This window comes from Bos indicus, chromosome 1 (assembly GCF_029378745.1).
Source record: "Bos indicus isolate NIAB-ARS_2022 breed Sahiwal x Tharparkar chromosome 1, NIAB-ARS_B.indTharparkar_mat_pri_1.0, whole genome shotgun sequence".
Classification (NCBI taxonomy): domain Eukaryota; kingdom Metazoa; phylum Chordata; class Mammalia; order Artiodactyla; family Bovidae; genus Bos; species Bos indicus.
The window spans coordinates 42,592,709-42,617,061 of NC_091760.1; the positions used below are offsets into that span (position 1 = coordinate 42,592,709).

Sequence of the window (24,353 nt, forward strand, 5' to 3'; positions counted from 1 at the left end):
TATTATGATCCATGGATCTTTGATAATTTGTAAGGCTGTTATGTTGATGGGCTCAACATTACTATAATTCTCTAGTGAAGACCTAGAAAGAGATACTGCAGACATCTGTATAACATGTTTATTCCCCTTTTCCTCACTCTCTAGCAAAAATACAAAATTCTGGAGGTTGTACTCATAAGTGAAGATGCTTACAAGTATAGTCAGTATTTGTCATTTACTCATGATTTTCTCAGAGAATCTCTTGTAGTAAATCTAAATTTCCGTAAAAAAAAACTTCAAGAAAATATTCTATTATTGACTAAAAGCCAGAAGTACTTAGTCCATTAAGAGAAAAATAAATTCAGTTCAGTTTAATCCAATGAGTATCTGTTGAATATCTACTGAGTGCCAGGCATGGTGCTAGGTCCGGAGATTGAAGTGAGATTATGGTCAAGCTAGTGGGAGAGCCACACACACACACACACACACACACACACACACACGGCTTTAGCTAATGTTAGTATAGACAAGATGCTTTGAGAGCAATAAAAAGAAACAGTTTCCAACTTTATTCCTCCACTTTCCTGACCAATTACCCACTCCTTGCAAGTCCTGCTAGCTGTGTCTCTAAAGTAGATCTCAATCTTGATTCAGTTTTGAGTTTTAATCACCAGTTTCTCTATCCTGTGTTACTCTTTGTTGTTGTTCAGTAGCTAAATCATCTCCAACTCTTTGAGACCCCATGAACTGCAGCATGCCAGGATTCCCTGTCCCTCACTATCTCTCTGAGTTTGCTCAAACTCATGTCCATTGAGTCAGTGATGCCATCCAACCATCTCATCCTCTGTCACCTCCTTCTCCTCCTGCCCTCAATCTTTCTGAGCATCAGAGTCTTTTCCAATTAGTCAGCTCTTTGCATCAGGTGGCCAAAGTATTGGCACTTCAGCATCAGTCCTTCCAATGAATAATCAGGGTTGATTTCCTTTAGGATTAACTGGTTTGATCTCCTTGCAGTCCAAGGGACTCTCAAGAGTCTTCTCCATCACCACAGTTGGAAAGCATCAATTGTTTGGCGCTCAGCCTTCTTTAATATTTTCCTAATTGGTCTCTCCACTTCTGTTCTCTATACACAAGTCAGTATTTCATGCCCCAGTTAAAATTTTATTTTCTGTTTTCCTGCTTTCAAATAAATGTAGATAAAATGGAGGAGGTACCCTTCTCTTTTGCTTCTTACTTTGATTACAGCAATTAGCACAATAACTGGTCTGCAGTAGAGGTTAAATGAGTCTTGTTTGAAAGAATGAACTTGGGATTTTATTAAGGATCTCCCAAAAGATATGATGCTTATCATGAAAATCTTGGTTGCCCAAAGACTAGAACGGCATTCCTGGAAGAGGGAACCATATAAACAAAGTACATTAGAAGAGAAATAACATGTTGTGGTGGTGAATTAAACACCAAAAAATTGAATCCGAATAGGACATGAAACTAGAGACAAAGGCAAAGCCATATCTTTGTATTGAATACTATACTTTGTTCTATCTTTGAAGGGTTTTAAGCAAATGATTGACAGAGTGATATTTGTATTTTCAAAAAAAACCCTGAATATATTGGTTTTGTTTTTTTTTTTTAACGTTGTTGGACAATAACGTGATGACTTTAGGACAACATGGCACTCAAACCCTACTTTTGTGCTAAGCACAAACTAAGTACTTGAGCTTAACCTAGGATGAATGGACACTGAGAGGCTTTATAGTGTCTGTGGGACACAACCCACAAGATTGGGTTGTGAAAGCCATCAACAAGCGATTGTTATTACTGTGGAGACAATGTGACGTGCCAGTGACTGCTCAGATTGGGAAATGTTGTGCTCCAGAGTCAGAGAGGAGGTTGTGTGGAGCTCTGCAGTTTTCAGAAGTCACAGATATTATATGCAGCTTTCAGAAACCACCTTCTAATCAGGCTCACCCTCTCTGTCACTTAGAGGTTAAGCTCTGTGTTTCTCAACAGTCAGGCTGAGTGAGCAAAGGAAAAGAAGAATGAAGACAAACTGAATTCCAGCTACTAAGCTCTGAGATGCAGTGTGTAAATATGCCACATTCGCTCTCTTTCATTTGAATCTGTCTTCCTGGGGAAAAAACTATATGTCATAAAAAAATTCATAGTTTCTTTTTGATTAATCTCTAGAAGGCAGCCCAAAGATATTAAATCTCAGCACTCTCACATTTTTCTCCTCCCCTCATAAACAATTCAATTCAATTTGAATTAATATTTACTGAGTGCTGACTCAAGGCATGGCATATAGTGGATGCTGTGATAGAACTGCTGCATAAAAGGAAGAAAACCACTGTCCCACCTTAAAAAAAAAGATAACTTTTTTTTTATACACGGCAATAGGAATAATGTAGCAATAGCAACCAGTGTACTGCAAGATAGTATCAAAGGTTATTTATTCAGTCACTATTCATTAACCAGCTACATTATTCAAGAAAACCACTATATCCTAAACTACACTTGAGAAGGCTTATGTTAACAAGGACTAGAAAAAGGAATATAGATTTTGTTGAAGGAGAGAGTTGCATCATTTGTAGAGAAATAGATTTTTGCCATACCTCATGTATGAATAAGTGAGGCTATTCCTTTCAGCTACACATAGATTAATAGATCATTATTTGTTGGTTTCATCCCGAGTGCTGTTTGTTTATTGTATACCTTAATTTATTTAACTAAGTTATATACCTTGATTTATTGAACTAAGTTAAGCTGCCTAAACTAGCCCGGACTGGGTCACTATGGCATACTTGGGGTCAAAAGTTTTCCAGATAACTCCAATTAATAGTAGAGGGTTTGGAATTAACATATATAAGCTCTAGTATTATAATTATGTAAGGTGTGCCTGGATTCAAATCCTGACCACCATCTACTAGGTTATTAAATCTCTTTGCTGTTAAGTTTGATCATCTAGAAGATAGAGACAGTAACTACTATTATATCAGAGTTGTTTCAAGGATTAAGTGAGATAATACTTCTAATGAGCTTATAACTGTGATTGGTGTGTAGTATTTAGGGAATGTTAGATATTTTTTCCCTGTAAGAATATGGTAATAATTGACGTTTATGAATTCCCAGAAGAATATACAGCTATTTTGAGAGCTTCTCTTTAATCAGGGACACATTTTATAAATAGCAGATAGATAGACAGATAGATATTGTTACAGGTTGAGTTCCCTGGGAAGGAGATTCTTAAAAGATTTGTATGAAGGAGTTTATTGGGGAGAACTCTCAGGATCAACTCCCTTATTCCTATCAGCTCTTTTCTATACCCCACAGATGTTGATCCTGAGATACATAATCAAGAATCAATATTTAACAAAATGAGTTTTATTGTTTCACCAAGTACATTCTTATATAAAATTATCTTTTTTGTTGCTGTTCGTGTAGCAGAGAAGAATATGAGAATACTAGTATAGGTTGCTGCTGCCGCTGCTAAGTCGCTTCAGTCGTGTCTGACTCTGTGCAACCCCAGAGACAGCAGCCCACCAGGCTCCACCGTCCCTGGGATTCTCCAGGCAAGAACACTGGAGTAGGTTGCCATTTCCTTCTCCAATGCATGAAAGTGAAAAGTGAAAGTGAAGTCGCTCAGTCGAGTCCGACCCTCAGCGACCCCATGGACTGCAGCCTACCAGGCTCCTCCATCCATGGGATTTTCCAGGCAAAAGTACTGGAGTGGTTTTGATGCTATTACCTTGATTCATGTTAAGACTCCTGAACTTTTATGCACCAGAGTTTTGTACCACTAGGGAAAACACAAAAAAGTGAAAAAAGGCAGATGCATATCTTAGTTCACTTATAAAAATACTTTTAACCTTATGGACGTCAGGAAAAGATCTTGGCCATATAAAATAGAAATAAACATACTACATTGTATAGACCCATCATAGAACATGGAAAAAGTAGTTTATATTCTTTTCAAACACCAAAATCTCATTTTTAATGATGCCTTGTGTAGTTATTAGAATTATGATTGCTCTGATGCTGATGTAAAAGCAGTTAATTCAAGTCTTTTCAAATGTTGGTGATAAGAATAGTTAAAATAATTTTAAAGTAACATGTAAAATAGAAAAGGGAGAATGCCTAGATTCATTGTACAAAGCCAGCATTATCGTGATAGTAACAATAAAAAAAAACAAATAATCCAATTTTTAAATGGGCAGTTTTTAAATCCATATTTTTCCAAAGAAGACATACAAATGGCCATCAGATAGATGCAAAGATGCTCAACATCACAAATCATCAGGGAAATGCAGACCACAATGAAATATCACCTCACAGCTCTAAGGATGTATGTTATGAAAAAGACAAAAGTAAAAATCCTGGCAATGTTGAGGAGAAAAGAAAACCCTTGTACAATGTTGGTGGGAATATAAATTGGTACTACTACTATGAAAAACAGTATGGAGATTCCTCAAAAAATTATAAATAGAAATGCCATATAGCCTGTCTATCTCACTTCTGGATATATATCCAAAGGAAACTAAACTCTTATCTTGAAGATATATCTACTCCCATGTTCACAGAAGCATTATTCACAACAGCCAGAATATGGAAACAGCCAAAGTATCTGTCAATAGATGAATGGATTTAGAAAATTTGGAATATAATATACTGAAATACTATTCAGCCTTAAAAGAAGAAGAAAGACCTTCCATTTGGTACAGTGTGGGTGAGCCTGGAGGACATTATGCTGAGTGAAATAAGTCAGAGAATGATAAATGCTGTATGGTATCATTTATATGTGGCATCAAAAAGGAAAAAGTTGAATTCATAGAAACAGTGAGTAGAAAACTGGTTGTCAGGGGTTGGTGGGGGTGTAAAATAGGAAAAGGTTTGTAAAAGGTCACAAACTATCAGGTATATGATGAATAAGTTCTGAGGATCTAATATATAACATGGTGACTATAGTTGCTAATACTGTATTGTATAATTGAAATCTGCTAAGAGAGTAGAACTTAAATTTCTTTAAAAAAAAAAAGTGTGAATGTGTAACAAAAAAATATCTTGCATGATAACCAAATAGTGGAAGTGACTCTAATGTCTGCCACTGATGAATAAATAAACAAAATTAATATAATATTATTCTTCATTAAAAATGATGAAATACTGATATATGCTACAATACAAATGAACCTTGAAACAGTAAACTAAGTGAAAGAAGACTGCCAAAAAAGACCACATATTGTATGAAACCATTTATATGAAATACCTGAAATAGACAAATCTAAGGAGATAGAAAGTTTAAGAGTAGTTGCCTATGACTGGTGGAAGGACTTGGGGGAGATGGAGAGTAACTGCTAGTGAATATTGGGTTTGGGGGAGAAATGATGAAAAAGTTCTAAAGTGGTGATGGTTACACACTCTATGAATAAACTAAAAGAGAAATGTATTGTATATTTTAAAAGCATAAATTATATGGTTTGTGAATTGTTTCAATAAAGCTTTTAAGAAAAAACTTAGAACAAAGTTTTAACAAATCATAGCCAACACTGTAAATAAATTACACAACCAAGTGGGATTTATCTCAATATGCATGACTGGTTTAACTCTCAAAAATCACTTGTTACTCATCATAGCAAATGGATAAAGCAAAGAAAAATCACGTGATTATGGCAACAGATAAATAAAAAGCATTTGGCACAATCTAATGCCAACTCATGATAAAAACTCAGTAAAGTAGGAATAAAGGAGAACAACTTGATAAAGACTATTTACCAAAAAAAACAACAGCTAACATCATACTTGATTGTAAAAAACTTAAAGCTGCCCCACTAAGATCAGGAACATGCAAGGATGGCCACTCCCACTACTTCTTTTCAATGTCATACTGGAAGTACTCTCTAATGCAAGACAAGAAGTGTGTGGACGGGGGGATATAGTCTTTATTCACAGATGACATGTTATCTACATAGAAAATCTGAAAGAATTGATCAAAAAACCTAGACTAATAAGCTTTTTTTTTTTTTTCTTCACATGTGTATGTCCAATTGTTCCAGTGCCATTTCTTGAAAAGACTGTTTTCTATCTATGGGATTTCTTTTGCTCCTATGTCAAGAACCAATCAGCTGTGTTCATGGTAGGCTCTCTATTCTGTTCCAGTGATCAATTTGGATCAATTCTTTCATCCATTCCACCTTATAGCAGATACAGATGTGAAAAGGATTTCCACATTATATGATGTTAGAGAAAAAAAATTAAAATGATACCACTGTGCTTCTATTACAATGGCCAAATTCAGTCACACTAACAACACCAAATGTTGGTGAGGATATGGAGCAGCAGGAAAAGCCCTTTGTTGGTGGGATGCAAAATGGTACAGCCAAAGTGGGAAGACAGTTTGGCAGTTTCTTACAAAGCTAACCATATGCTTGCCATACAATCCAGGTATTGTCCTCTGAGATATTCAGTGAAAGGAGGTGAAAACTTACGTCCATATAAAAACCTGCAGCTGTATTAACTGCTCAGTTCCGTCAGTTCAGTTGCTCAGTCGTATCCGACTCTTTGAGACCTCACGGACAGCAGCATGGCAGGCTTCCTTGTCCATCACCAACTCCCAGAGCTTGTTCAAACTCATGTCCATCGAGTTGGTGATGCCATCCAACCATCTCATCCTCTTTCCCACTTCTCCTCCTGCCTTCAATCATTCCCAGCATCAGGGTCTTTTCAAATGACTCAATTTTTAGCATCAGGTGGCCAAAGTATGGAATTTCAGCTTCAGCATCAGTCCTTCCAATGAATATCCAGGACTGATTTCCTTTAGGATAGACTGGTTGGATCTCCTTGCAGTCCTAGGAACTCTCAAGAGTCTTTTCCAACACCATAGTTCAAAAGCATCAATTCTTAGGCGCTCAGCTTTCTTCACAGTCCAACTCTCACATCCATATATGACTACTGGAAAAACCATAGCTTTGACTAGATAGACCTTTGTTTGCAAAGTAATGTCTCTGCTTTTGAATATGCTATCTAGGTTGGTCATAGCTTTTCTTCCAAGGAGGAAGAGTCTTTTAATTTCATGGCTGCAGTCACCATCGGCAGTGATTTTGGAGCCCCCAAAAATAAAGTCTGTCACTGTTTCCACTGTTTCCCCATCTATTTGCCATAAAGTGATAGGACCAGATGCCATGATCTTTGTTTTCTGAATGTTGAGCTTTAAGCCAAGTTTTTCACTCTCCTCTTTCACTTTCATCAAGAGGTTCTTTAGCTCTTCTTCACTTTCTTCCATAAGGGTGGTATCATCTGCATATCTGAGGTTATTGATATTTCTCCCAGCAATCTTAATTCCAGCTTTTGCTTCATGCACCCCAGAATTTCTCATGATGTACTCTGCATATAAGTTAAATAAGCTGGGTGACAATATACAGCCTTGATATACTCCTTTCCCAATTTGGAACCAGTTTGTTGTTCCATGTCCAGTTCTAACCGTTGCTTCTTGACCTGCATAAACAGTCAATAAATAAAACTGCTATAAACAGTTAATAAATGGAAATGTTTATATCAGCTTTGTTTATAATTGCCAAAACTTAGAAGTAATCAAGATGTCCTTCAGTAAGTATATGAGTAAATTAACTGCATATCCAGACAATGGAATATTATCACCACTAAAAATAATGAGATCTCAAGCTATGAAAAGACATGCAGAAATCATCAATGTATATTACTAAGTTAAAGAATCTGAAAGGCTACATACTAATTCCAAATATATGACATCTGGAAAAGACAAAACTATAAAACCATGAAAAAATAAGTGTTGGCGAGGGAGGGAGTGGCAGGAGTAATGAACAGATGGAACACAGAGAGTTTTTGGAGCAGTGAAAATACTGTTATTGATACATGTTACTATACATAAACATTATGTGATATTGTAAGTGAGTACCTGTCATTATAACTTTGTCCAAACCTATAGAATGTGCAACACCAAGAATGAATCCTAATGTTCAAACCACGGACTTCGAGTGATTATGATTTGTTGTTGGAGGTTCATTAATTGTAACAAATGTACCATTCTGGTAAAGGATATTGATAATCATGTGTGGGAAGATCATGTGTGTGTTGAAGGAGAAGGTATATGGGAAATCTCTGTATCGTCCTCTTAATTTTGCTTTGAACTTAAAAGTGCTCTAAAAAAGTCTTTTTTTAAAAGAAATAACTTGATACTTTGTGCCACCCTCAGAACAAGATAAGAAATTAAATTTCAACCTAGCATTGAGTAGCTCTCTCTCCTTATGATGTAGGAGTTTCTTTTGCCTTGATTTTTCAGGAGAGTGAGTGGAGAGTTTTCTGAATTTTATTAAAATCACAAAAACTACATATGATTTATGTTTTTTTAATACCAGGTATTATTGAAATAAGTGATGAGCTGTGTTGCTTGTTTTGTATGTGATTCTCACTACAACTCTTAATTAGATTATAGTATTCTCATTGTAGGGCTTCACTGGTGGCTCAAACAGTAAAGAATTTGCCTGCAATGCAGAAGACTTGGGTATGATCCCTGGGTTGGGAAGATCCCCTGGCATAGGAAATGGCAACCCCCTCCAGTATTCTTGCCTAGAGAACACCACGGACAGAGGAGCCTGGTGGGCTACAGTCCATGGAGTCACAAAGAGTTGGATACAACTGAGCAATTAAGCGTGCGTGCATTTTTATTATACAAATAAGGAAATTAACACACACTCTAGTCTTCAGATCATCTATTATTAACATTTCCTACTATACAGAAATTCTGCCTCAATAAGAACTGTGATACCAGGCAATTGACTGATATGTAAAAGAACCGTCTCTTTAAAATTAGTGTAATCCTTTCTAGGCCAAAAGGATGAATGCTTTCAAAGGCTTTGAGATTCCTAATAGAGGAGAGGTAAGTAAGGTACATGATAGAAGAGGCAGATTTCATCTAACTGTGCACTGTCTAAGAAGATGGATCAGAAACATAAAGACCTAATAACAGCAAAGACTTTCTTTGTTAGGTTATCTTTTATACATTAATTATACAGAAGCTCCTGCTTAAATGGGATACACTTGCTGTAGACTGTTTCTATTATGAAAGAGTTCTTTTCCTTACTCTCCACTTGATTTGGGAGATATTATGATAGAAATATCAGGGATGTAAGTTGTTGAAGTAAGGTGAAGTTTATTTTATTTGTTGTATAAGTTTATTCACTTAACTGGCCAGTGAATCATCATTGTAGCAGAGACCACATCACTGTGATATGGTCAATTCATCCCAACGTTTAACCTACTCTACAGTTTAAATCACATATCCATGAAAACTTTAGCTTTGCAAATTTTGAGATACTGATATGTATGCCTCTACCACCTTGTATAACGTAATATAGTCCTCTGGTCTCTTAATAAATATTAATTTTATTATCATTCATAAATAAATGTTATCTGATATATAAAACCAATTTGAGAATCTCACTTCTCTATAACCCCATTAATGACAACAATCTCCAAATAATTAATTAGAACAGCATGCATTAATTTTCAAACTTAAAATATTTTTATATTCATTTTCTCTACATTTGTACTATAGTATTTGTATCAGGTCTAACTGGTGTACACAGCTTACATGAATGACAGTTGAATTTTGTTTATTAAAAAAAATTATTTCAAAAACTAGCTTGTGGTTATCAAAGGGAAGAGTTAGTGCAGGGGCAAAGGGACAAATTAGAGGTATGGGATTAATATATACAAACTACTATTTATAAAATACATAAGGAACAAGAATATACTCTATACCCTTCATCTTGCAATAACCTGGAGTGAAGTATAAAAGTGAAAGAAAGTAAAAATCAGCCAGTTGTGTCTGACTCTTTGCAACCCTATAGGCTATACGGTCCATGCAATTCCCCAGGCCAGAATACTGGAGTAGGTAGCCTTTTCCTTCTCCAGGGGATCTTCTCAGACCAGGGATCGAACAAGGTGTCCTGCAATGCAGGCAGATTCTTTTCCAGCTGAGCCACAAGGAAAGCCCATCAGTTCAGTTCAGTTCAGTCGCTCAGTCGTGTCCGACTCTTTGCGACCCCATGAATTGCAGCACTCCAGGCCTCCCTGTCCATCACCAACTCCCGGAGTTCACTCAGACTCACGTCCATCGAGTCAGTGATGCCATCCAGCCATCTCATCCTCTGTCGTCCCCTTCTCCTCTTGCCCCCAGTCCCTCCCAGCATCAGAGTCTTTTCCAATCAGTCAACTCTTCGCATGAGGCGGCCAAAGTACTGGAGTTTCAGCTTTAGCATCATTCCTTCCAAAGAAATCCCAGGGCTGATCTCCTTCAGAATGGACTGGTTGGATCTCCTTGCAGTCCAAGGGACTCTCAAGAGTCTTCTCCAACACCACAGTTCAAAAGCATCAATTTTTCGGTGCTCAGCCTTCTTCACAGTCCAACTCTCACATCCATACATGACCACAGGAAAAACCATAGCCTTGACTAGACGAACCTTTGTTGGCAAAGTAATGTCTCTGCTTTTGAATATGCTATCTAGGTTGGTCATAACTTTCCTTAGTGGAGTATAATTTGCAAAAATACTAGATCACTATGCTATACTACTGAGATGAACACAATATTGTAAATCAATTACACTTCAGTTAAAATATAGTTTTAAATCAAGGTGAGAGGCATAGTTAGTCAGAGGATTGATTACTATATACCACTGCTGTGCTTGGCTTGTTATTCATATTTCTTTTAATTTTCCTGAGAACTAAAATAGTCCTGTTTTCAGTCAACTGCCAACTTTTCTTTCCATTTGCTCTGTACAGTTGTCCCTGGATATCCACAGGGAACTGGTTCCAAGACCCATTGCAGATACAAAAATATACAGATGCTGAAGTTCCATGGTCAGCCCTTTGTATCTGAGAATTCTATATCTTCCGATACAATCAACCCAGAACCGTAAACATAGTACTGTACACAATCTGCAAGGCAGCGGAACTTGCAGATGCAGAGGCCCAACTAGGTATTTGCTGAGAAAAGTACAGGTGTAAGTGGAACTGTGCAGTCCACACCTTTGTTTAAGGGTCAACTCTGTAAGGAAAGATTAGGAAAATCAAGTTATTTTCTGTATGCATGTGGTTTTCATTCTCCTACAACTTTCCTAAACTTGTTTATGCAGTCAATTTTTATTTTTCTTTGATCATTTCTCACAATTTCCAGCAATCACGCAACTTTCATCCAATCCCAGATTTTGCTGCCCTGCACAGTCCATAGGGTCACCCAGAGTCAGACATGATTGGGCACACACACACACACACACACACATACACACATACACAGCTGGTTTGGAGCTAACTACTATGGAAAGTGAATTCTTTTTTCTTATAAGTCATTGCTATTATCTTATTTAAATTTAGTTCCCTTTTGTTACTTAGAGTTTTTGAAATCATCTTTTCTGGAAGTTAATTTGGATGGTTTTCTTCTCTCCTTTGTTTTTCCCCCTTTATCACTTCAACCTAGATTTTCCTTTCCTTTAAATCTCAAACAGATTTTTACTTTTGTTATGAACAAAATGATCAGCAGACTTGGTGCTTACATTAAATTGGATCCAGTAAAATAAAATCAAGGGTTTCATTTAATACACCACACACACACACCTCTACACCAACAGGCACACAGGAATGTGTGCATGCACCCACACTATAATAAAATAAACTAACATAAATAACTGTGATTCTCTTTCAGAAACATGATGGTCACTTCACAGTCATCCAGTTGGTCGGTATGCTCCGAGGCATTGCATCAGGAATGAAGTATCTTTCTGATATGGGTTATGTTCACCGAGATCTAGCAGCTAGGAATATATTGGTCAACAGCAACTTAGTATGCAAAGTTTCTGATTTCGGTCTCTCCCGAGTGCTGGAAGATGATCCAGAAGCTGCTTATACAACAACTGTAAGTTTATCCATCCTTTTCAAATATAGTTTGTTTACTTTTATTGTTTGCAATATTATTAGAGTAATTCCAGTTTGTATTATGGTCTAAAGACAGAAGGAAAGATTGCCCCAAAATAGGATCTAGACAAGGACTGAGAGACATTGGTTTTCCATGCCAATTCTATAAAGAGCCTACCAGGCACTTCATGAGGAGAGGTTGGCAGGGATGATTATGGAACATACCTAATGATACATATACAATTAGCGATTTGTAGATAATTTAATCTGCACAAAGTTTACTGAGTTTAGATTGCTCTCATTTGACTACATGGTCTCATATCTGGTTATACTTAAGTGCTAAGAAATCTCTTCCTTCACTGAATCTGACACACATTTACATGGACAACTGTTTTATACCCACTTCTAGAGGAGGGACTCTCTCTCATTTGAATATTGCTAAGCAACCCATCTTAAACTTACATAGAAAATGTTATGCCTCTTTGCTCTCAATTATGGAAATGAGGTCATATTTACCTAAAAAGAACATTAAAAGATATATTAAGAGACACTGATGTATAGAACAGTCTTATGGACTCTGTGGGAGAGGGAGAGGGTGGGGAGATTTGGGAGAACGGCACTGAAACATGTATAATATCATGTATGAAATGAGTCGCCAGTCCAGGTTCGATGCACGATACTGGATGCTTGGGGCTGGTGCACTGGGACGACCCAGAGGGATGGTATGGGGAGGGAGGAGGGAGGAGGGTTCAGGATGGGGAACACATGTATACCTGTGGTGAATTCATTTCGATATTTGGCAAAACTAATACAATATTGTACAGTTTGAAAATAAAATAAAATTTAAAAAAATAAAATAAAGATACATTATGGCTCACACTTGTCTGTTTTAAGAGATATGTTTTATTTAAGATATGGAATAATGGCAGTTGGTCTTCCCAGATTGCTCAGTAATAAAGAATCTGTGTGCCATTACAGGAGATGTGGGTTCAATCCCTGGGTAGGGAAGATCCCCTGGAGAAGTAAATGGCAACCTACTCCAGTATTCTTGCCCAGTCCATGAGATTGCAAAGAGTCAAACACAACTTATCAACTAAACAACGACAATGACAATAATGGCAGCTACTATTCAGATGTTTTATTTTTTTCTTTTAATTAAAATGAGTAGCTGCATTTCTTATATTTTAAAGACCAAAACGAAATGTAAAAATCATTTTATCACAGTATCTGTAAAACTTATAAAATTCCCTGATTCTGACTTTCAATTGTGTTCACTTTGTATCATCCAAGACAAACTTTGCTTTTCTCCTTGATAGTGGTATTTCCTAATAAGGACTTTCCTAGTTGAACTATTGAGTCTCACTATTGACAATGCATAACCTGCATAATCACAGTTCTTTTAATATCTTAATTCTATTTACTTTGCATTAGTAAGATCTCTCTAAGCTCCAACTCTTAACCTCCCCTATTCTGCATAATATGTGAAAAAAGTCACTCTATGCCAACATGGAGTTAGTTAAAGAAGACATGCTCTATACCCAGCATGGAGATATTTAAAGCAAATAATGGAGGAGCATGAGGAGCATGTATTTCATATAGTTGTTTCATATAGCTGGGGGGAGATCTAAGACTCCTTCCTTCTTTACCTCATTCATGTGTTTCTAAGTTGACTTTCTGATGTGAATTTTTAAATCGTAAGACATGCCCAGCTTTAAGAGTGGATATTTTTAATGAAAATGAGATAAAAGTATTTTAGATCATTCTCTATTCTGCCTTTAAGCACTTTAGCATAAATAATTGAGATTTTTCTGGAGATGATGCTTGCTGCTAAGCTGTTAAGTCACTTCAGTCGTGTCCGACTCTGTGCGACCCCATAGACGGCAGGCCACCAGGCTCCCCCGTCCCTGGGATTCTCCAGGCAAGAACACCAGAGTGGATTGCCATTTCCTTCTCCAATGCATGAAAGTGAAAAGTGAAAGTGAAGTTGCTCAGTTGTGTCCAATGATGCTTACCTGCTAGTAAAACATAATATGAATTTTCACTCACTTCTATCTTTTTTAAATAAAAGAGTTACTGTTAAAAGTAATGCAGTAAAATCTTTTAAACACTTTCACTTAAAATCATATGATATCCAATGCACTAAATAAAAGGACCTGTGGTGAGAAATATTTTTGATTTTTTTATTTTGAAAAATAAAGTGTTATTCTTTGAGAGCCTATCACAAGATTCTCTGTCCATCAAGTCATCAATGGTAGAAATGAGACTGTGCTAAGATATTAATACCATGTGGTAAAATGCATCTTACACTAAGTCTGTGTAGGTGAACCAGGCCAACCTGAAGAATAACTTGTACTTCAATTGTTCCTTAAGATTTAACGAAGCAAAGAATGGAAGTGATATGACAGCTTCAGGCACAAAGTCAGTCTTGGGTACAGGACCGTGAAATCTACTAGCTCCCACCAAGCTACATATCATTAGCATAAATAGAAATAAGGACAGGTTTCTGCACAGAATTTTAATGAAAAATTCAAGAAAAGAAAATGACAGTTTCCTCTAGGTAAATGTAATTCAGCAGCCTAAATATAAAGAAAAACAGGAGAAAAATAGCTATGTTATCAGAAGACTATAATGTGAAGATTTAAATAACTTTTTCAGCAAAAAGGTGGTGAACAAATAAACCTTGGAAGAATGCAAAACAATAAAATCCTGGCTTGATAAGCCAAATTCATCACTAAGAAAGGAGCTTTGCCATTTGGGACAAATAATAAACTGACTCTTCCAGAAAAACAATTCTTACTCAACAGATATTATGATAGCAGTCAGTTGTAATCAGTCAAATATACAGACCTTTGTAACTCAGTTCAGTTCAATCACTCAGTCCTGTCTGACTCTGCGACCCCATAGACTGCAGCATGCCAGGCTTCTCTGTCCATCATCAAATCCTGGAGCATGCACAAACTCATGTCCATAGAGTCAGTGATAGACACCACAATATCATCCTGTGTCATCCACTTCTCCTCCTGACATCAATTTTTCCCAGCATCAGGGTCTTTTCTTCACCTCAGGTAGCCAAAGTATTGGAACTTCAGCTTCAGCATCAGTCCTTCCAATGAATATTCAGGACTGATTACCTTTAGGATTAACTGGTTGGATCTCCTTGAAGTCCAAGGGACTCTCAAGAGTCTTCTCCAACAACACAGTTCAAAAGCATCAATTCTTTGACACTCAGCTTTCTTTATGCTCCAACTCTCACATCTGATACGTAATTATTAGAAAAACCATTGCTTTGACTAGACAGACTTTTGTCAGAAAGTAATGCCTCTGCTTTTTAATACGCTATCTAGGTTTGTCATAGCTTTTCTTCCAAGGAGCAAGTGTCTTTTACTTTCATGGCTGCAGTCACCATCCTCAGTGATTTTGGAGCTCAAGAAAATAAATAGTCTGTCACTGTTTCCATTGTTTCCCTATCTGTTTGCCATGAAGTGATGGGACCAGATGCCATAATCTTAGTTTTTTGAATGTTGGTTTTTTGTTTGTTTGTTTGTTTGTTTGTTTACTTTATAATATTGTATTGGTTTTGCCATACATCAACATGCATCCGCCATGGGTGTACATGTGCTCCCCATCCTGAGCCCCCTCCCACCTCCCTTCCCATGAATGTTGGGTTTTAGGCCAAATTTTTCACTCTCCTCTTTCACTTTCATCAAGAGGTTCTTTAATTCCTCTTTGCTTTCTACCATAAGAGTGGTGTCATCTGCATATCTGAGGTTATTGATATATCTCCTAGGAAACTCGATTTCAACTTGTGATTCATCCAGCTTGGCATTTCGCATGTTGTACTCTGCATATAAGTTAAATAAGCTGGGTGACAATATATAGCCTGGTATATCCTTGTAAAGGACAATATATAATCCTTTCCCAGTTTGAAATTAGTCCATTTTTCCATGTGCAGTTCTAACTGTTGCTTCTTGACCTGCACACAGATTTCTCAGGAGGCAGGTAAGGTGGTCTGGTATTAACATCTCCTGAAGAATTTTCCAGTTTGTTGTGATCCACACAATGAAAGGATTTGATATAATCAATAAAGCAGAAGTGGATGTTTTTCTGGAACTCTTGTATTTTCAATAATCCAACGGATATTGGCAATTTGATCTGGTTCCTCTGCCTTTTCTAAATCCAGCTTAAACATCTGGAATTTCTCAGTTCACATACTATTGAAGCCTAGCTTGGAGAATTTTGAACATTACTTTGCTAGCATGTGAAGTGAGTCCAATTGTATGGTCGTTTGAGCATTCTTTGGCATTGCCTTTCTTTGGGATTGGAATGAAACCTGATGTTTTCCAGTCCTGTGGCCACTGCTGAGTTTTCCAAATTTGCTGGCATGTTGAGTACAGCACTTTCACAGCATTATCTTTAGGATTCGAAATAGCTTAAATGAAATTCCATCACCTCCACTAGCTTTGTTCATAGTGTTGCTTCCAAATGCCCACTTGACTTCACATTCCAGGATGTCTGGCTCTAGGTCAGTGATCACACCATCATGTTACCCTGGTCCTTAAGATCTTTTCTGTACAGTTCTTCTGTGTATTCTTGCCACCTCTTCTTACGATCTTCTGCTTCTGTTAGGTCCATACCATTTCTGTCCTTTATTGAGCCCATCTTTGCATGAAAAGTTCCCTTGGTATTTCTAATTTTCTTGAAGAGTTCTCTAGTCTTTCCCATTCTATTGTTTTCCTCTATTTCTTTGCATTGATCAAGAAGAAGGTTTTCTTATCTCTCCTGCTATTCTTTGGAACTCTACATTCAGATGGATATATCTTTCCTTTTCTCCTTGGCTTTCATTTTTCTTCTTTTCTCAGTTATTTGTAAGGCCTCTTCAGACAACCATTTTGCCTTTTGGCATTCTCTTCTTGGGGTTGGTTTTTGATCACTGCCTCCTATACAATGATATGAACCTCCATCCGTAGTTCTTCAGGTACTCTATCTATCAGATCTAATCCTTTCAATCTGTTGTCACTTCCACTGTATAATCTAAGGCATGTGATTTATAGTTCATATATGATTTGTTTATAACCCTGGTCAAACCTGAATGGTCCAGTGGTTTTCCCTACTTTCTTCAATTTAAGTCTGAATTTTGCAAAAGGAATTCATGATCTGAGCCACAGTCAGCTCCTGTTTTGCTTCTGCTGATTGTATAGAGCTTCTCCATCTTTGGCTGCAAATAATATAATCAATATATATTGAATATATATATTATAATCAATCCATATAATCAATCTGATTTCACTGTTGACTATCTGGTGATGTCCATATGTAGAATCATCTCTTGTATTGTTGGAAGAAGGTGTTTGCTACGACCAGTGCATTCTCTTGGCAAAACTCTGTTAGCCTTTACCCTGCTTCATTTTGTACTCCAAGGCCAAATTTGCCTGCTACTCAAGTTATCTCTTGAGTCCTACTTTTTCATTCTAGTCCCCTATGATGAAAAGGACATCTTTTTTTGATGTTAGTTCTAAAAGGTCTTGTAGGTCTTAGAACCATTCGACTTCAGCTTCTTCTGTATTACTGGCTGGGACATAGACTAGGATTGCTGTGATACTGACTGGAAATGAACAGAGATTATTCTGTTGTTTTTGAGATTGCACCCAAGTACTGAATTTTGGACACTTTTGTTGATCATGAGGGCTACTCCATTTCTTCTAAGGGATTCTGGCCCACGGTAGTAGATGTAATGGTCATCTGAATTAAATTTGCCCATTCCAGTCCATTTTAGTTCACTGTTTCCTAAAATGGCAATGTTCACTCTTGCCATCTCCTGTTTGAACTCTCCCAGTTTGCCTTGATTCATGAACCTAACAATCCAGGTTCCTATGCAATACTGTTCTTTACAGCATCAGACTTTACTTCCATCACCAGTCACATCCACAGCTGTGCACTGTTTTTGCTTTGGCTCCATCATTCTTTCTGGAGCTATTTCTCCACTCTTCTCCAGTAGTATATTGGGTGGCTACTGACCTGGGGAGTTCATCTTTCAGTGTCATATCTTTTTGCCTTTTCATACTGTTCATGGGATTCTCAAGGCAAGAATACTGAAGTGGTTTGCCATTCCCTTCTCCAGTGGGCCACATTCTGTCAGAACTCTCCATGATGACCTGTCCCTCTTGGGTCACACTACATAGCATGGGTCATAGTTTCTCTGACTTAGACAAAGCTGTGATCCATGTGGTCAGTTTGGATAGTTTTTTGTGATTGTGGCTTTCATTCTGTCTGCCCTCTGATGGATAAGGATATTATGATAGAAGTCAGTGGAAATCAGTCAAATATGCAGACCATTGTAATTAGCAGGAGAGAAAGAAATCAATATGCCAATTTTAGATTTCCTTAATTCAAAGGGAGAAAAGTGCCCTTGAGCCAACCAATGTTTATTTGATGGACTAATTCATATTGAAAAGCAGAGACATTACTTTGCCAACAAAGGTCCGTCTAGTCAAGGCTATGGTTTTTCCAGTGGTCATGTATGGATGTGAGAGTTGGACTGTGAAGAAAGCTGAGCGATGAAGAATTGATGCTTTTGAACTGTGGTGTTGGAGAAGACTCTTGAGAGTCCCTTGGACTGCAAGGAGATCCAACCAGTCCATTCTGAAGGAGATCAGCCCTGGGATTTCTTTGGAAGGACTGATGCTAAAGCTGAAACTCTAGTACTTTGGCCACCTCATGCAAAAAGTTGACTGATTGGAAAAGACTCTGATGCTGGGAGGGATTGGAGGCAGGAGGAGAAGGGGACGACAGAGGATGAGATGGCTGGATGGCATCACTGACTCGATGGACGTGAGTCTGAGTGAACTCCGGGAGTTGGTGATGGACAGGGAGGCCTGGCGTGCTGCCATTCATGGGATCGCAAAGAGTCGGACACAACTGAACGACTGAACTGAACTGAACTGAACTGAATTCATAGTCAGAAATTCTGACAGTTTTTATTAATTTTTGTCAGTATAAGCTTTTGTAAAGGGTACTCTAATGATCTAATATTTAAAAACTATATTCTTCAGGATTAGTGTATCCAGACTTTGAGTCCAAATGCCAGAAATCAAATCAACAACAATGGAGATGAAAGGGCAACGAAGCTTTACACTAAACCAGAGAGAAAATGTGTTAAGTGCAGAGCCACAATATCCAATAATACCCAATAACTGTTGAAGAAGTGAACATCATACATACAGGCTTGGATCAAGGCTGAGAGACCAAAAATCTTAATGGTAGTTTTCTGGTACAGTTCTGCCAGGAGGTGTACACTTCTTTGGGTGAACTGACAATGTCAGACTTAAGCATTAATTGATGCTTTCAAATTATGATGCTGAAGAAGACTCTTGAGAGTTCCTTGGGCTGCAAGGAGATCAAATCAATCCATCTTAAAGGAAATCAGTCCTGAATATTCATTGGAAGGACTGATGCTGAAGCTGAAGCTCCAGTACTTGGGCCACCTGATGTGAAAAGCCAACTCATTGGAAAAGATCCTGATGCTGGGAAAGATTGAGGGCAAAAGAAGAGGAGAGCAGCAGAGAATGAGATGGTTAGACAGCATCACCAACTCAGTGGATATGAATTTGAGCAAACTCTGGGAGATAGTGGAGGACAGAGGAGCCTGGAGTACTACAGTCCATGGGGTCTTAAAGAGTCAGACACGACTTAGCGACTGAACAGCAAAGCATTAGATGGAAATAGGAATCAACAGTAGCACAGATGATATCGAAAGAATTATTTCCTAAAAAGTCTTATCTTTGGAGCTTAGGAAATAAAGATTTGTGATGATTACAGAGGTCTTGGTAATGAAACACATGAAAAAGGTTTGAAGATTATCATACACAGAATAGAAAAGACCTCGATAAGAAATCCTGAAGCTAGAGAGGACCATCTTGTTCATTCATGCATACCATTCAGAAGCCAAGCCACACTGTGGGAAGACCTCTGTCTGTCATTGGTGCAAAGCATGCACAAAAGCAAACCCTTTGTAGATGTCAGCCCTGTGTCTCTCCAATATGCTTTTTAAAGAAAGGACTCGAAGGCCTTAGACCTTGGAAGGCATTATTGAAGACAAGAGACCACTGAGAAACTAATATTGCTGATCAGTTCTCAGGTTTGGGGTGACTTAGAAGTAGTAATTTCAAGTAGTAATGAATCCCTTTAGCTTTTTATAAAACCCTAGAGAGCAGGATATTTATCTTTTACATGTTTTAATGCTTTCAACAGCAAGATTAATACACTACTTAGTGTCTGCTTTGTTAATTGCTGATAATTACACTAATAAGAAAATGGCAGGAAGAAAGTGATTGAAACTATAAGCACATTGTTTTCAGTAAAATTACATTAATTTCTTCTCTGATATGACTGTTAATCACAACCCACCAAATGAGTAAGCCTAAAACAACCCTTAATGTATCATAAGAAGAGGAAAAAATTACAATAGAAAGCAGAAAATGTTACAGACATTGAAGCAGTTATTACAATGGGTCAGGGTATTAACAGAAAGGAAAATTCTACAAGACCCAAGACAAATTGTTTGTAAAAGTACATAGTACATAATATTTTAATACCTACAAACATCTGAAATATATCCAGCCCTTCTAGTGTAAATGCTAATCATTGAGGAATAAACGAAGGCCAGTGACAAATCTGAAGACGTTTGGCCTACATCTTGATGATTAACCATAAATTGTATGAAATACCAAGTACTGCTTGTTTTTTGTTTTAGCAACATCCAACACTGTCTAATTCAGAGTTATTCTCCCTGCTCCTAGTGATTTTAGAACAAACCCAGACTAAATTGATTTACTGAGGAAGATCAATCAGCAGCTGTTCAGCGAGCAGAAAGCACCATGTTCATTGGCCCGTCTTGCTTGTGCAGAAAAAAGACAAAATAAGACAGTGTACACAAAGCTGCTGACTTTAGCCCTTGAGTTTCAGAGATACCATCTTAAGAAATGAAGTCATTCTAATGCTTAATTGCCAGTTTCATCTCTGATGTCAAAAAAAAGGCCTTTTTTCCCCCTCTGACAATAGAAAACTGGAAAGAAAAACATTATAAATATAGTATAAATCACATGAAAGCTCTGTGAAAAGCTTACTTATTCCCAGTATAAGGAGCTTCACATCAATGGCAAATAAATTGAAAAAGATTATCAGTTATTTATGCTGTTTATGGCAGGCCCTGTTAGCTGCCTACTCAGCCTCTCTAATCATCTTCTCCTTGCTAATAAAATCTTTATTTGGATGTTGATAATGAACTCATACCCAGAAAATAAATCATAATTCATACATATTTATACTATTCTCCTTTAACACTTAAATTTTATTCTTTGAAAAGTCATTTAAATGTAAAGGGAAGTGAGTTTGGCAACTTTGGAGAAAATTTGGGGGTTGAGGTCTACTGTAGATAGGCTTACAGGGAGAGCTTTGTAGTGTTGGCCCTTTCTTTTCTTTGTTGCCTCGAATATAGCTTTGGCAGGACATGGGCTTGGGATTGTGACAGCCATGTTTCAGTCATGAGGCAAGAAGCCTAAGGAGACAAACCCAGTGCTCAAGATGGCCAGGTAGGAGTGCAAAAGAACCTAACTCTCTAATGAAAATGTTAAGTATCTGTGTCAATACAGAATCCACTTGTTCTAGTTATTTGTTTATAATTTAGTTAAATATTTTATTTACTTAAGCTCCTGAGAAATGGACCTTCTATGACTCTGTGACCTGTACCTGAAGACGTTCTGATACAGTAATCAACACATAAGAAAACCTCCAGATTGATAGATAATGTAAATAAGAAAATGAAAACATGAGGGATTAAAATGTCACCTCAGTCATACAAACGGACTAGATTATCTAAGCAGACTATAAATATACAATTAGTTTGGTAATTCAGTAATCATAATTTATTCATTTAACATGTATTTCTTAATATAATTGGATGCTAACCTGGTCTGTGGAGAAGACAGACATTAAACAATCATGTGTAATTACAGTCTGAGAGACTTTATACAACCCCTTTGTTGAGTGCCTACTGTGTGCCAGGTACTGTTCTGGGAATTGAAGATATTGCAATAAACAAGCTTTTCTTATGGAGCTTACAGCCTTGATAATCTTTATTATAAAGACAATAAACAATTTTTTAAAAAAAGATAATAAATGAAGTTTTAAAAGTAAGAGAAAGACAAATCTCAATCTTAGTGACAGATGCTGGATATATTATAAAATTGTAAAAAATAAACTTGAGAAGCTACCTTGGAAGCACAGTCAGAAAATACTTCTTTAATGAAGTGTCATTTGAAATGAGACCTGAAAATTATAAAGGTACCAGCCATGAAAAGATCTGAAGCCAGATGTTCTAAGGTGAAAGGGAAGAAATACAGATCCTAAACCTTAGGGAACAAGTTTGGCATAGTTCAGAAGTAGGAGAAAGGCCAGGATGGTTGACCCACTAAGAGATCAGGGAAAGGGTAGGAAATTAAAGCGTGAAGGTCATGGAAAGGAGGAGACTGACTATGAAAGGAATCCACTGGAAAATTTTAAGCACCTGTTGACACAACAGAAATTTTATTTTTCAAGAGCTCATTCTGCCTGATATGTTGGGAATGAATTGTAGAGAAAAAAGAGAGAGAGAGCAAAAGATGCATTTGCACCCTTAGACAGGAAATGATGGAATCTTGGTGTAAGCTGGAATAGAAAACAGAGTGGCGAAGATAGTTGGATATCTTGTATCAATAGCTCTACCAATATATGTGAGTGTGTGTGTGTCCATGTGTGTATGTATTTTTATTTATTAACAAGTAAAGAAATTGAGGCCAAAGAAATTGTGATGTGCTCAAGTCATATGGCTATTATGTTGGAAACAAAGTCAATTAATTATTGCCATAATGACATTGTTAAAGGAGAGAATCTGTTCCACAATTGAATCCTCCTTCTTTTACAAAACTTCCCACCACAAATTCTCTCTTGTCATATACAAACTTCCTTCTGTTTCTCATCTCTGAAGCCCATGCAGAAGGTAATGGATAGCAGTAGTTGAAAGTCTCTGAAGACTGAGAAATAAGGACAATGATCTCTTGGTCTCTGGTAATATATATTACAAATGCACAGATATTTCAAAATGTTTATCCTTTTGTTTACTGAACTGTTAAAATTATTCTGCAATGAATATTTTACATTCATGCCAAGAGAAAGAAAACAATGTATGTTATAGAAATAGAGAAATACCTCCTGGGAGAGTGCCAGGACATCCTTCTGCTTAGTATATTTAAAATTTTTCTCCCTGGTATTAGTCAGTGAATAGGCAACATGTTTGCTTAATTGTTTTCATGTAACTTTTCTAAACAAAAAGATGGCTGTAGGTCATTTCACTGGGCAACAATTTTAAACGAAAGATGAAGAGATTAAGGAAATGAACATTACCATTACTGATTTTTTAAATGGAATTCTGGGCAATATTCCAAGAAGCCTCAAATTCTTCCACAGAGTTTCAAATTCAATACCTGTCCCTTAATTGTCACCCCAGGGCTTACCATTACTCCCCACAATCATCAACTTTTCCAAGCCTATAAGCAGTCCTTAGGAAATCAAAAGCCAGAGAAAGTGCTATTGAATTTTGAAGTGTACTTTGAAGAAACAGAATTGAATTTCAAACATTGAAAAATCTATCAGCATCCTTGTTAAGAAACAAATATTTTTTCCCTTTTTCTCTGTTTATCGCCTGACTACCCCTTGGTTGCTTTATGCTAGCTACTTACTCATCATGTTTTCTTAGGGAAACACTTACAACCATGGTTTACTTACAGGCCACTGCAAAGAACTTCCCCCAAATTCTCCCTCGGACCTCTTGCTCTGCAAGGAACAGCTCTGAATGCATTCACGTTCCATAATTATTAGCATTATTCAGATCATGACTGTTCTAATTAACATGAACACACCAAGTTTCACTATTCCCAGTTTTGCTTCTTTAAACTTGCAGTAAGAACAGAGTGTTATTATATGAAGCATGCACATCATTCAACTGTTTAACCATGCTCTTAATCAGTGTGTAATATGTGTCACAAATAGGCGGCTGCTAAATGAATTATACATAAAGATAATGTTTTCTAGATTACTCTTGCCTGGATATTTTGCATAATTTGGGTCCTAATACATTCTGATCCTTAATTCCCTTTTTTTAATAGAAACTAAATCATTACCTTGTTCTTTTTAGTTGTTCAAAACTTTGTTTTTCATATATGCTATAAAAGTAAAGGGAAGATAACATTTTTAATTTTAGTGTTTATAGCATATAATTTTCTGACCGCCAAAATCTCTTTCTCACATTTCCTGGTTAAGTTGCAAATATATTTGCCTTTAAAAATAACTGCTACTTTGTGGAGAAAAGGGAACCCTCTTACACTGTTGGTGGGAATGCAAAC

General features: G+C 37.0%; 1 protein-coding gene across 4 annotated transcripts in view; it reads left to right on the forward strand.

Moving 5' to 3' along the window:
• Window positions 1-24,353, forward strand: part of EPHA6 (EPH receptor A6) — a 1,027,581-nt gene that overhangs the window by 883,253 nt on the left and 119,975 nt on the right. For all 4 annotated transcript variants that reach the window (XM_070786786.1, XM_070786808.1, XM_070786797.1 and 1 more), the window contains one exon: window positions 11,711-11,920. In XM_070786786.1, the coding sequence (XP_070642887.1) occupies window positions 11,711-11,920 (210 nt within the window). The remainder of the gene's footprint in view (window positions 1-11,710; window positions 11,921-24,353) is intronic.